At 36.8% G+C, this 14,304-nt stretch overlaps 1 protein-coding gene across 1 annotated transcript; it reads left to right on the top strand.

Annotated features, from left to right (window-relative positions):
• Positions 1-11,813: 11,813 nt before the first annotated feature.
• Positions 11,814-13,279, top strand: LOC122001730 (3-oxo-Delta(4,5)-steroid 5-beta-reductase-like). The gene has a single exon (XM_042556621.1). The coding sequence runs from the start codon at positions 11,864-11,866 to the stop codon at positions 13,073-13,075; it is 1,212 nt and encodes a 403-aa protein (XP_042412555.1). The 5' UTR covers positions 11,814-11,863; the 3' UTR covers positions 13,076-13,279.
• The last annotated feature ends 1,025 nt before the right edge of the window (positions 13,280-14,304 follow it).

The raw sequence follows: 14,304 nt of genomic DNA, 5'->3' as shown, positions 1-14,304 counted from the left end.
AGGGTGTGCTAGCACCTTGTGTGATTCGGCCAAGGAGGAGGAGAGGGAGAAAGGAGAAGAGCACTTGAGGAAGAAGATGGAATAATGCCACTTGAATGAAAATGAATCCAATTCATTCAAAATTGTGGCCGGCCACATTTCCAAAATGTAACCCCCATTCTCATTAAATGTAGCCATTAAAGAGAATGACTTTGTAACCCCCATGAGGTGGAACACTTTGATGATGTGGCACATCATCATTAGTCCTCCTAATGCCAAATCACTAATGATGTGGCAAATAGTCAAGTCAAACTTGACTCTTCCTCTTCCTCTCAAGTCAAGTCAAACTAGACCAAATCTCTCCCATGGTTGATCTAATCCAACCATTTGATTCAAGCCAACTTAATATAATGAATCTAATTCATTTAATTAAATTGATTCAATGAGTCATAATCTAAATTAGACTCATTGAACACATGAATCAACTTGAGTCTAACTCAATTAGCCCAATTAGAATTACTCTTAATCCAATTTAATTCATCAACTGAATCTAATCCTCTTGATTCATCATATGAACCTAATCTCCATCTAATTGTCCTTAGTGTGTGACCCTATAGGTTCTTGTAATGTTGGCAATGCCCCTAAACCAATTTAGGAGCATAAGTAATGAGCGGTATCTAGCAACACATCATTACTACCCAAGTTATAAGAATGTTGAGATCCAACATCACCTTGTGATTACTAATTGTGACTCCTCACAATATATGACAAGTGTCCTTCTATCCTAGACATCTAGATTGATCAATGTGAGGCATAGACCGTGTCATCCTCTGATCAATCTAAATCCTGAACTCCAAGTAGACTCACTAAATCAAATGAGCTCAATATCTCATATTGACTCATTTGGGCATGGTCATGCACTTCGTGGTCTCACTCTATCAAGAATACCGATGTCTCTCCCGTCATATAGGAGGGATAGATCCCATCTACATCACTTACATCCCTCCGCATAATTTGTTACATACCCAGTAATCGCCTTTATAGTCCACCCAGTTACGGGTGACGTTTGACGAAACCAAAGTACATAACTCCTTATGTAGGGAACCATGGTGACTTCAGGTCTAAGGACTAGTAGTCATACTAATAGCCACATGAGAAGGTATATGACACTCATATAACGATCCATGATACTTTCTCATGGCGGATCATTCAGTATACATTCTCTAATGCATACCCATGTGTCAACTTGATATCTCTATATCCATGACTTGTAATATCAAGTCATCGAGTTGACCTGCATGCTAGTCTTATTGCATTAACATTGTCCCAGAATGTTAATACTCGACTAGAAATGATTAAGAGTAGTGTTCCCTATATCATCTCACTATCGATTCAACCAATCGATTGATATAGGTAAGAACCTTCTACTCAAGGATGTTATTATACTTAGTTTATTTGGCACCAATACAAGTAAGTATAATAACCAAAAACCAAATGTCTTTATTTATATAGAATATGATACAACAAGTCTAAAATACAATCATCAAATGATTGGCTCTAGGGCTCTAGCTAACAACTCTGAGGATGAGTTTTCACCTCTGGGCACCCGGGTACCTCCCGAGCACCCGGACCCCAATTTTCCAGCAGCTTCCTTCCTACAAGAAAATGTTAGTCCGGAGGCAAATATATAATACATATATCCTGCAAAACAAAGTGTTAGCACAGTTCAAGTTTAACAAGTAGAGTATTAATTAGATTCCGTCTCTCCGAGACCGGAATCTAGTCAAGATCTCGACTTAGAGTTCTGAAATGGTTCTAAGTCGGATCGGCGCCTAAGTTCCCTTCCCGGGAACGCATCCTCACAATTACTCCCCTCCAGTGACTTACCTTCACTTACTTGCCAGACGTCCAGTCAGCCTTTCGACCCGTCTGGGCTTCGTGTCAGCTATCCGAGCAGCCCGTCGGCCTAGCTGGACTTCGTGCCAAATGTCTGGTCAGTCCGTCAACCCGTTTGGACTTCGTGCCAGCTATCCGGTGGGCCCGTCAACCTAGCTGGACTTCGTACCAGTCATCAGGTCAGTCCGTCGACCTATCTGGACTTCTCCTGCACACTCGATCAGAGTGTTAGATAACAAGGAAACTAACTTAACCTATTTTGTCATTCATCAAAACTTGAGTTAGACCGTTAGTGCTAACCACACCAACAGATTCCTCTATTTATAATAGAGGAGGATAATGTTCCTTTATCAATAAATCAGGTATCTCAAGCAATAACTGAATCTAGTCAACCTAGTGGGAGTGATTTGTTGTTAAATGAGTCAGTTTCTCAATAGTCTAACCTACCAAAAAGTAGTCATCAGATTATTGCTCGGATAAGGTTTAACATTGAGAATGAGGCATTGATGATTCTCCCAGTTGACGATGAGGAACCTCACATGATTGAGGAAGCTTTGAGATACTCAGTAAGAGAATAATGGAAAATTACAATGGATAAGGAAATGAAATCTATGAGAAAGAATCAAGTTTGAGATTTAGTTTATCTTCCTTTGAGTTGAAGGTCTATTGGGAATAAGTGGCATTCTCAACATCAAGAGGAAAGAAGATGGATCGATTAATCGATACAAAGCTTGTATAATTACAAAAAGATATACCCAAATGGAATGTATTGATTTCGAAGAGAATTTCTCCCTTGTTGTGAGGTTTGTGTCAATACGTGTCATCCTAGCTATAGTAGCACATTTTGACATAGAATTATATTATATGGATGTAAGAATGACTTTCTTTAATAGTAATCTTGACAAAGAAATCTATATGACACAACTATAAGGTTATATTATTGAAGGTTAAGAGAATAGAGTATTAGACTTAAAAAGTCTATATATGGGTTAAAATAAGCGTCAAAGCAATGGAACATAAGATTTAATAAAGTCATTTTATCTTATGATTTTGAAATAATCAATGAGGATCATTGTATTTACCTAAAAATGTAAAAAAGAAAAGTTTGTCATCTTATCATTATATGTTGATGATTTGCTAATAGCTGGAAATGACATAAAGTGTGTGATAAAAGTTAAATCATGGTTGTTATCATAATTTGGCATAATAGATATGAGAAAAGTTGAGTACATCTTAGGAGTAAAGATCATTAAAGATCAATCAAAAATGCTTTTGGATTTATCTCAAGAGCCTTATATCACTAAGATGCTACAACACTTTAATATGTTAGATTTCAATATTGAACAAACACTTGTAGGATCAGAAAGACGCTAGAGGGGGTGAATAACGTTCGTCGAAAAATCGTGACTAAAAACAGTTGCGCAACAGAAGAATAAAAGACAACGCTAACAAAGCCAAGTTTTACTTGGTTCGGAGCCTTCAACGACTCTTACTCCAAGGTCCGCACTCGTCAAGTGCTTTCATTAGGCAATCCAGTAATAGCTCGAACGATTACAAAAGTTAAGTACAAGAATTAATAAACAATGATACCAACAATAAAGAAAGTAAGAAAATCTTGATCGTCGATTGTCGGAGGAGCGTCACAACATCACAAGAGCTTTTTTGGAGCACCAAGTAAGAGTAAAAGTCATAGCAGTTGTTGTCCTGAAGCTCCTGGTTGAAGGCTTTTATATAGGCCCATTCTGGACACCTGGAGCCCCTCTGGGCACCTACACCACTTGGCTTTGTCAGTCGACGCGCTCCACATCAACTTTTGAATGAATTTTTGGGCATGGCGCTTGGACTGACTCCGGACGCCTAGACCGCCCGGGTGCCCACGACACTCGCCCGAGCCAGCCTGGTCTGGGCACTCGAACCAACTCCGAGTGCTCAAACTCTCCTTTTCTTCAACAGCTTCTTTTCTGCAAAAAGGTTAGTCCATGCAACAGAAAATGTATTTACCCTGCAAAATAGAGTTAACACAATATGATAGAATAGTAGTAGTAATTAGATCTTGTTATCTCGAGACTAGAATCTAGTCAAAGTTTCAGCTTAGGTTTCACAAATGGACCTAAGTTGCACTGATGCCTACAGTTCCCTCAAAGGGGAACGCATCCTCACTAGATTTCTCCTCCAGTTGCTTACATCTACTTACCAACTGTAGTGGCTTGACTTGCCTTTGACCCACCACATCTTCCCGCCAGTTGTTAGGTCGCAAACCCAACTGGATTTTAGCCGGCTGTCAGGTCTTGCGGACCCAACCGGACTTCCCGCTAGATATTGAGTCCCGCGAACCTATCTAGACTTCGTACTAGCTATCGGGTCCAGCAGACCTAGCTGGATTTCAACCTAGTGTCAGGTTCTTCAGATCAGTCAACTCCTGTATACTTGGTAGAAAGGTTAGACAAATACCACATCTAACTTTAACCTATTTGTCATACATCAAAATTAGATTATTAGTGCAACCTGCACCAACAAAATCATATATTTGTGATATTAGTAGTTTAATTTATACTATATTATGTACTCGTCCTAATATAATTAAAGAGAATAATATTATAGCATGTGATTCATACAACATGTGCTATAGCGACAATACGGGTAGTAGGATAATGAATCCCTGCTTCTCTACTACGTGAGACCCTTAAGATTATAAGTTAATCTAAAACTTACTCTAAGTGACTATTTAGCTGTCTACTTGAAGTTATTATCAATGTTTGTTATTTTAGCATGTTTCCTATTGGGTATGGATGATTCAGTTTATGGAGCATAACTAGGAAAGTGACTGATTAGAATGAATAGATTCTAACTAAAAAGGAATATTTAGATTAATTTACATCTTTGACATTTATTCACTAGTACCAGTTATATTTTTTATTCAGTACATAAAATGTAATTGTGAATAATTGTATTGATTGGAGATGTTGAACATGCTCTCGACATAATAGTCATAATGAGGGATTAGAGATTTTCATAATGATACAAAATGATTTAATCTGGGATAAAGGCAAGATGTTGATATTTCAGATTTGTTCTATAAGAGCAGCTAAGTTAAGTGTAACAACTTTCTTAGCAGTTAATACAGTGTGTAATAAGCGGACCCAAGAAATAACATGACAGTCAAAGTCAAGGTGACATGGCAGTCAAAGTCAAGATTTGGGGTATACTTCCTAGTTAGCTTCATGGTTTGTCTGACATCAAGGCTCTCAGGTCTAGCTCGATCGAATAAAAAATCATGTGGGGAAGGGTTGAATGGTTAGAATAAAGGTCGGCTGAGCCTAAAGCACCTAATATTATAAAACCCTATGTATGCCCGCCCGGATAAAAGACCAATCAGGCCTAAAGCACTTAGCCCCATAACTTTCCATGTGTGCTTGTCCAAATTACATACTGGTCAGGCCTAAAGCACTTGACCTAATGCATCTATATGAGCCCCTGGCAGGATGAAATACTGGCTGGGCCTAAAACACTTGACATCATAAACTCTATGTACCCCCGCTCGGATGAAATACCGATCAGGCCTAAAGCTCTTCATAAAGCATACATATCGGGCTAGATTAAAGGTCAGTCGAGTTCGAGGCAATTAACTTCATAAAGCTCTTCATGTATGATTGACCATGGAGTTAGCCGGAATTAAGAAACTTAGTTACATATTTTACTGTCGAATGGATCTTCAGTACATACAGTTTATCAAATGATTGCTTAAGTGGATTTCTAACATGCTTAATGTATCATATGAATCTCTGACCGGATTTATGACAAAATCCAATACATAACAAAGCAGTTCAATGCAAGGACGGGAGTAAGGACAATCAGCCTTGCTAGTCAGCCGAGATATATTCAATAGACAAGCAGCAGACAACATTTTAATAACCTGTCAGAGTTATCGAGGAGTATTCCTTTGGGACTTCCTTCAGAGTTTATCTTGTTTCCAATTGGGCAACCATTTATGACAACATATTCTTGTAATAACTTCATCAAAGGCCTAAGTCATAAACGACAAAAGAGATACATCTGTGGGTAGATAAAAGATTTCTCGAATACTCATTACACAACTAACTAACAAACTTCTACACATGATGTCATCTCATGATCACGGAGGTTATGAGAGATGGTATAAAAAGGGGGTCCTTTCCATTGGCAAGGCACACAATCTACATCATCTGAGCTTTATTTTTGGCACGAACACTTCTCTATTCTTCATTCCTCCATCCAAAACCGTATTAACTTGAGCGTCAGAGGGCTTTGTTAGGGATCCTCTTTCCTGATTTTTTGTTACTAACTCTCAGTTTGATCATCGATGTGTGCACATGATCACAAAGAAGCTTCGCCGAGAAGGAAAAAGTCTTGCTCCAGTCAATCATCCAGTCATCGTCATCAGCGCACCATCTCTTCAGCTTTTAGACATGATCAACAGTAATTGCTCATGTGATTATTATCTCATGAACCATTTTCTTTGACATATGAATTAAATATTTTTACATAGTCTTTGTGATTTACATGGTCTTTGTGACTGATGTACTTTACAGATTGACTTTGATGAGTGAGAGATGTTGAATATTGCGAAGACAAAGGGATGTCTTTTCCTCTTCGTCTTCCTCAATCTTCTTATATATAAGGGCATTTAAGCTGAAGATCCAAGGCGGTGTCCAATTGGGAACATTAAAATAAGAGGAATTTGATTTGTGATATATTTAAGATGGTTCCAAGGTATGATCTTGTTGACAATGAGCTCCACAACAAGGGCATCTTTTCTAGTGTTTTTTCTGAGCTCTTCTATTGTTATAAATTTTTTATTTAGTATAATAGATTACTTCTCTCGCACATTGTACTCGACCCCGGACTTCCAAATTCTGGCGTATCAATCGAGATCACGTTTTAAAGTTTTAATGTATGAGATGTCAATATGACATCTCATATTGTACGATCAATGACTCACAATATAATATGGACTTCTTATTCTAGATACCGAATATATACCTCATAGCACCTAGGCTGTACAAAGCATAGTCTGGCACTCAACCAGTGGAATGATCATGAATTAGGCTTAGCTTTTCCATCAACTTCAGAAAGTTCAATTGGTTTAATAGATATAAGGTACGCTAATAGTGGGGTCCAATAAAATATGACAATTATAAATTAAGAAAATATGATAATCAGAAATTAAAGAAATATGATAGTTAGAAATCAAGGAGACATGACAGCCAATAATTAGGGGGGTCTAATAAAATATGACAATTAGAAATTAAGGAAACATGATAGTCAGAAGTCAAGAAGACGTGATAGTTAGAAATCAAGGAGACGTGACAGTCAACAATTAGGGAAAGAAGAAGTAGGACCGTCTGACGACATCAGCAACATGATTTCCGGTCAAGTTCTCATAGACCGGGACCCCAGATCTGAGACATCCTCGTCTAAAACATGATGGGTCGTTGGGGTGAGGTCTGACCTGCTCCGACTGGTCAGATTTTCACAGCTCGGTTATATCAAGGCCTGGTTCTCTCAGTAGGCCAACTCCCGGTCGGCTAACTCCTGGTCGGCTCTCGGACGTTCTCGCCACAGCTCTCTGCCCCTCAAAACTTAGGCTAATTGTTATACCCGACAGGTTATCCCGAGCTACCTTAGTCATAGTCATACTCGGTCGAAATAGAAGGTGATATACGATAACAAGATCAAGAAATCGTAACAGTCTGTCAGACAATAACTATTATATGTTAGAAAATATTTCAACGGTCTACGATGATTTACAAAGAAATAGATAAGACAAGATAAAAAAAGATTAACTACTATCTAAACTTATATATTAATGTTCTAAAAATTTTATTAGCTCACCATTGAACTGCTCTAAGGAGATTCCCTTTTTATTTGAAGAGATACCATATTTAGAAAATAAAATATATCCAACAAATGGTTGCTAAACGCAGACAATGAAAGGTATATCAATTGATTGATAATGAAATCATTCATCTTTGAAAAATCTTAAGAATCTTCAAAAGGTTTTTGAAATCAAAGGATGCAAAAATTGACCGTACCACACAAATTTGAACTTCTCTACTATATATATATACTTTAAATTGTTTTTAAATTCTGATTAACGACAACGCTGTCAGAATATATTAATGAGAGTGTTTTAATTTAGTCTTAAGATTAGAAAAATCTGTCCTAAGATTTTTATCATTTTATCTCTAATCATTAACGACAACGCTGTCAGAATATATTAATGAGAGTGTTTTAATTTAGTCTTAAGATTAGAAAAATCTGTCCTAAGATTTTTATCATTTTATCTCTAATCATTAACGTTATTAAAAACTATTGAAATTATTAACACTTAATTTTATAAGAGTTAAAGGCATTGTCCTTAAGTTTTCATAAGCATAAGTTGTATTCTTAATTTGCATAGTAGATAAATTAAAGAGAAAGTCTATTTTCAAGATTAATTGAATACTGAAATAAAATCAAATCAAATCAAATAACAAATTTTAAAAGGTGTCTTGACCGTATACAATGAACGTATAAATGCTATCTTGCAAAAGCAAAGAAAAGTGCATCCATAATTACATTTGTCGGTGTAATCGTTTTCTCCCCGGCAACTTGATGGACTTTGAAGCGTTTGTTATAAAACGAGGAGTGGTACAGATTGGACGTCCAACTAATCGATCCATTCCGTTGTAAGTATTTTTTATGATTTATTTTGATGACTGATAAAATAAAAAAGAAGAAGAAATATTAACTACTTTATTTAAAATTTTAAAGAATATTTTTACATAGGAATATGAGTGTTTTAAAAAAATTATTCTCTCAAGAATTTCATCCTCATTTATATACTATATTCTATTATCCAAATATCAATTTGGCTTCTCAAACATCCGATAAAAATGTCTAATTTATTGGATGGTATGATAAAAAATGGAATTTGTCATCTCAACGACCTCACACACTATGAAAAGGTAAATTAAAAAGTTATAATTAGACAGTACGGAATAAAATTTTTTTCCTTAACTTTATTAAAATTTAAATTTTTATCTTATAATAACAATTCTATTCCACACTAGTCAACTAATGTAACTTAATCAGGTCGATAGCTCTAGTGTATTTAAAATAAATGGATATACGGTGGATATGGTGCCATGCCGATATCAATATATAAATAATTTTGTTAATAAAAAACCTTATAAGAATTAGACCAATGCTGCCAAAGTTGACCCGCTAACACGCTCCCTATGGTCGGCCGAAGAAAGTAAATTATGATGATGAAGTGATGATGGAAGAAATTTTATTCTAGAAGGAATTAAAAATTTGATTTTTATTTTCATATGACAATCTATTACTTAAATAACAACTCGACTATATGAATTCCCAGCAGCATATCAAAAACGATAATTTGACAGCATTAATATTTTTAATAATATATTGAAAGAAAACAAGGTATATGCTATGAAGTTTCTTATTAATTTTATTATCGTCAAAAAACATTATAGACTGTAACTATTTTTAAAAGGTAAATATTATTTTGATTTTAAAATTATTATTATTTTAATACTACAGTATATTCTAATTATTAAATAGGATTACAGTAATTTTGATTAAGTTGTAAAAAAATTTAAATAAATTTCTCTAAATAAAAAATATTTTAATACAAAAGGACCTGGTATTAATATTAACCAAATTTAAATTATATTAAAAATAATAGTATTATAGTGAAAAAATAATTAAAATTATTTTTTTAATATATTTTAATTTATTTTTTTTTATCAAATGAAAAAAAAATTATCTTGGTTCATGGTAAAGAGACCATTAACCCAAAACCAATTGAACTCAAAGTGATAAGAACAAATGTGGTAAAAAATGTTATACAATTTAGGATCGAGTACTTGGCTCAAAATTAAATTGATATAACCAATTAAATTGACATAAATCAAAACCGAATATATCAATTTTTTAGACAAATAAAACCGATTAAACTTTATCAGTAAAATTAAACAAACTCAATTGATATAGAATCAATTAATTGGATTAATTATCAAATTAATGGGCTGCTATTGCATATTGATTAATCGAATATAGCAATAGCAGATCAAAAGTTGAGTCGGAATTTATAATTCTTTTAAATACCGATTACATCAATCCCTCACAACATAACAATATTTAATTTAATCAATTTAATTAATTTTAAAATTGAGATTCAACCGAATTTATAAAAATACCTTTTTTAAAATAATCAAAATAACAAATTAATGAATTAAACTTTCAAATTCTATGGATTTAATATGAAAATAAAAAAACCAAATAATCAATTGGCTTTTATATATATATATATATATATATATATATATATATATATATATATATATATATATATATATATATATATATATATATATATATATATATATATATTCTGGATTAGAAAAGGTTCTATAAATTTATTGATGGGGTGAGTTAAAGAAGACAGATCCTCTAGTTCATAATTTGTGGATCAGGGGATGGTTCACTATTGTAGACCCTTGATTTGGATGGACCCTATCAACTTAAAGGTGGGCTCCATCCAAATCAATGGTCCTTATACAGTGGACCATCCTATGGTTCGTAAATTGCGGATCAGAGGATCTCTACTATGAGTTAAATTCTATCTATTTAACAAGTAGAGTACAGTTCACCCCATCAATGATGGACAGGAGTCCAGGAGAAATTTAGGAATCCTGAACTAAAGAATCCTTTCCTTATAAAATAATACTTTGCTGCAGAATGTATGATGTCACCGATGTGTGAATGTGTGTGCTATAATACTAGACGCTTGGATTTTGTCTATAGAGAAATACTATACCTATAAACATTTAAAATTTTTAATCTTGAATATTACAATTGTTAAAAAAAATTAAAATTATAGATGAAAAATCCTATTAGCTTAAACTCATTGTAATACGTCCTTTAAATTTTAAAATCATAAACTTAAGTACATATAATATACATCATGAGTATATAAATTTTTTATTTTAAATACTATAATTTAAAAAAAAAATCTAAACTTAAAAAAAATTATTAGTTCAAATTTATTATAATCAAACTTCTAAATTTAAAATTTTTAAATATTAAATACATGAAATATATCTTTAAAATTTTAAAAATAAAAACTGCCGGCAGTGAATCCGCCCACTATTCGACATTTGTGTTATGTTTACTATAGAGTGTGGATGAGGAAAAGAAAGAAATCAACGATAAAATATTATCTTTGGAGGAATTGAAAAGAAAGGGTGAAGAAATCTTTTCCTTTGCACACTTGTTTACCTTGATAGAGGAAGGTGAATACTTGTGATGTAATTTTGTAAATAAAAAAGGATGCATGCGTCATTTTTTTTTTTGTACATAGTATAATTTTGTGAGTTAAAAAGGTTACATGCGTCATTTTTATGATATATGATGTAATTTTGTGAATGCAAAAGGGGTACATACGTCATTTTTTTTCTATCCGCTGCTTTCCGTCCGATTTTGAGGTGATCGATTTTGGCTCCAAAATTATCCGCTGATGGATTGCGTTACTTTTCCTTCGGAAAATTTTAATGAAGTAAACGACAGAAACTTTTCCGCAGTGAAATTTTTTTCTTAATTTTACTTTCCACTTTTCCAAGTAAACAGAACCTTGGTGTCAGCCGAGTAAATCGGTATATATATATATATATATATAGTAAATCGGTATATATATATATATATATATATATATATATATATATATATATATATATATATATAGACGGCTGCTGATTGATGAAGGAATCATCATTATTTACAATAAATATGGTGGAAAATGATTTTTTTACTAGAAATTTAATAATTATTTAAAATATATAATCAAAAAAATAAAGATATTGATGAGTAATACTTGGTATAAGATACTCAGACGCAACCAATTCGCATCTCATTTCGCCACTGTCTTCCTCAGTTGAACGTCAGCATGAGTTGGTGGTGGGCGGGCGCCATCGGCGCGGCGAGGAAGAAGCTGGACGACGACTCCGCACCCTCCCTCGGCGTCAAGTACGAGAGCGTCGCCCTCGTCATCGGCGCCACCGGAATCGTCGGTTCGTCCCTCGTCGACATCCTCCCGCTCTCCGACACCCCCGGCGGCCCTTGGAAGGTCTACGCTGTCTCCCGCCGTTCCCCCAATCCTGCTCTCCTCCCAGCCTCCGAAGCCGACGACGCCGCCCTGCCCGTACACTACGTCCAGTGCGATGTCCTCGACCCCGAAGACGCCTCCGCTAAGCTCTCCCCGCTCACCGATGTGACTCACATCTTCTACGTCGCCTGGGCCAATCGCACCGTCGAGGCCGAGAACCGCGCCGTCAACGCGACGATGCTCCGTAACGTCCTTGCCGCCGTTGTCCCCTCCGTCCCCAACCTCCGTCACGTTTGCCTGCAGACGGGGCGCAAGCACTACCTCGGCCCCTTCGAAGCCCTAGGCAAAGTCCCCGCTCATGAGCCACCCTTCAGCGAGGACCTCCCTCGTCTCCCCGTCCCCAACTTCTACTACGACCAGGAAGACGTCCTGTTCGACGAATTGTCCAAGAGGGAGGGCGGCGTGACCTGGTCGATCCACCGCCCCACCACCATCTTCGGCTTCTCCCCCACCAGTCTCATGAACCTAATCGGCACCCTGTGCGTCTACGCGGCGATATGCCGGAAGGAAGGGGCGCCGCTCCGGTGGCCGGGAAGCCAGATCACATGGGACGGGTTCAGCGACGCGTCGGACGCGGATCTGATCGCGGAGCAGCAGATCTGGGCGGCCGTCGACCCGTACGCGAGGAACGAGGCGTTCAACTGCAGCAACGGGGACGTGTTCAAGTGGAAGCATCTGTGGGCGGCGCTGGCGGAGCAGTTCGGGGTGGAGGCGGTGGGGTACCAGGAGGACGCGGAGCGGTTCTCGCTGGAGGAGGCGATGAGGGGCAAGGAGGCGCTGTGGGCAGACATCGTGGCAGAACACGATCTGGTGCCGACGAAGCTGGACGAGGTGGCTACCTGGTGGTTCGCCGACGTGGTGCTGGGCGCCCCGATGGAGCACCTCGACAGCATGAACAAGAGCAAGGAGCACGGCTTCTTTGGGTTCCGCAACACCGTCACTTCCTTCAATTCTTGGATCGAGAAGATGAGGGCCTTCAAGATCGTCCCCTGATTTCCGAGCTCGATCGTCTTCCTGGCGTTGGTGTTCCTATTTTGTCAAATAAATCTCGTTCGAATTCGAAATCATTGTTGTTCGTGGTCGATCATTTGCCAATTTGGGCAAAGTGTGGGATTGATTTCCTTGTTCGTGTGTAAAAGGCCGGATCGACTCATGACCTAGGCAGACATTGTGGGAATGGTAATGAATATTGAATGTCGCTGTAGGTCTATTTTACCATTGCCATTAATCGCATCTGGGGTGGAGGTAGGATATTGATCCCGTGTAGGTAAATTGTGGCTATCATTGACGGTACGTTGGGGAGGGCGTCTTTTGCGGTCCAATTTTAGTGGCAGGCCCGGTAATAATGTTGCAATTTAAGTTCTCTGCTCCACAAGTCATGACCTCATTGTCTGATGGGATATCGGTCTACTCCAATTCACAAATCAGAATTATTGGATCGAGATATGCGTGGAGAGTTGAATCATATGATTAAAAAAAAAAAAATCAGTTTTAAAAATAAAGAGCACAACGGAAAAATTAAACACAAAAGTAAAATAAAAAAAATTCAAACTCAGATCAATTTTATTTAGTTCAGATCCTTCGACAACTCCTACTCTAAGATCTAGGTCCCGCGAATCTATCGATGGATAATCTACTAATAACTTCTTTCGGAATCGTCGGAAAAAGAAATCAAATAAAAAAAGAATAGGAATAAGTGGAATACACTATACTTTTCTTTTTATAATAATTAAGTACAAAATTGAACTTTGTTACTCAACATTTTTGAAGATGATCGGATCAGGCTCAGTGTTGGATGGCTTTTCAACGACAGTCGGGTCCATAAATGTCATAGCAGAGCAGCAGTAGGAAGTCGGAATAGTCAGAAACGTCAAACGGACACATAGAAACTTGTAGAAAAAATGATGTAGAAGTCTTGGTCGAATGTGTCTTTTATAAGGGGTGGAAGGCGCCTTCCATATCATTGAAGGCGACTTCAATGCCAACTTATATCCCTTAAAAAAGGCTCCTTATTGTTGACGACATATTTGCCTTACCGAAAGTGCTTTCCAAACATTCGAAGGCACCTTCCATGAACAGTACTAAAGGCGCCTTCTGTCACCTAGAAGGTGCCTCAGGTACTGTTCACCCGAGGCCTTTTGTGCTATCTTTGCTCTGTAGAATACATTAGTCCAATACAAAATATTTAACTTGTAAAATAAGATTAACACAATAATAATATG

The sequence above is a fragment of the Zingiber officinale genome, chromosome 7A (assembly GCF_018446385.1).
Source record: "Zingiber officinale cultivar Zhangliang chromosome 7A, Zo_v1.1, whole genome shotgun sequence".
Classification (NCBI taxonomy): Eukaryota; Viridiplantae; Streptophyta; class Magnoliopsida; order Zingiberales; family Zingiberaceae; genus Zingiber; species Zingiber officinale.
Note: the sequence above shows the minus strand (reverse complement) of the source record. Positions and strands in the feature narration are given on the sequence as shown.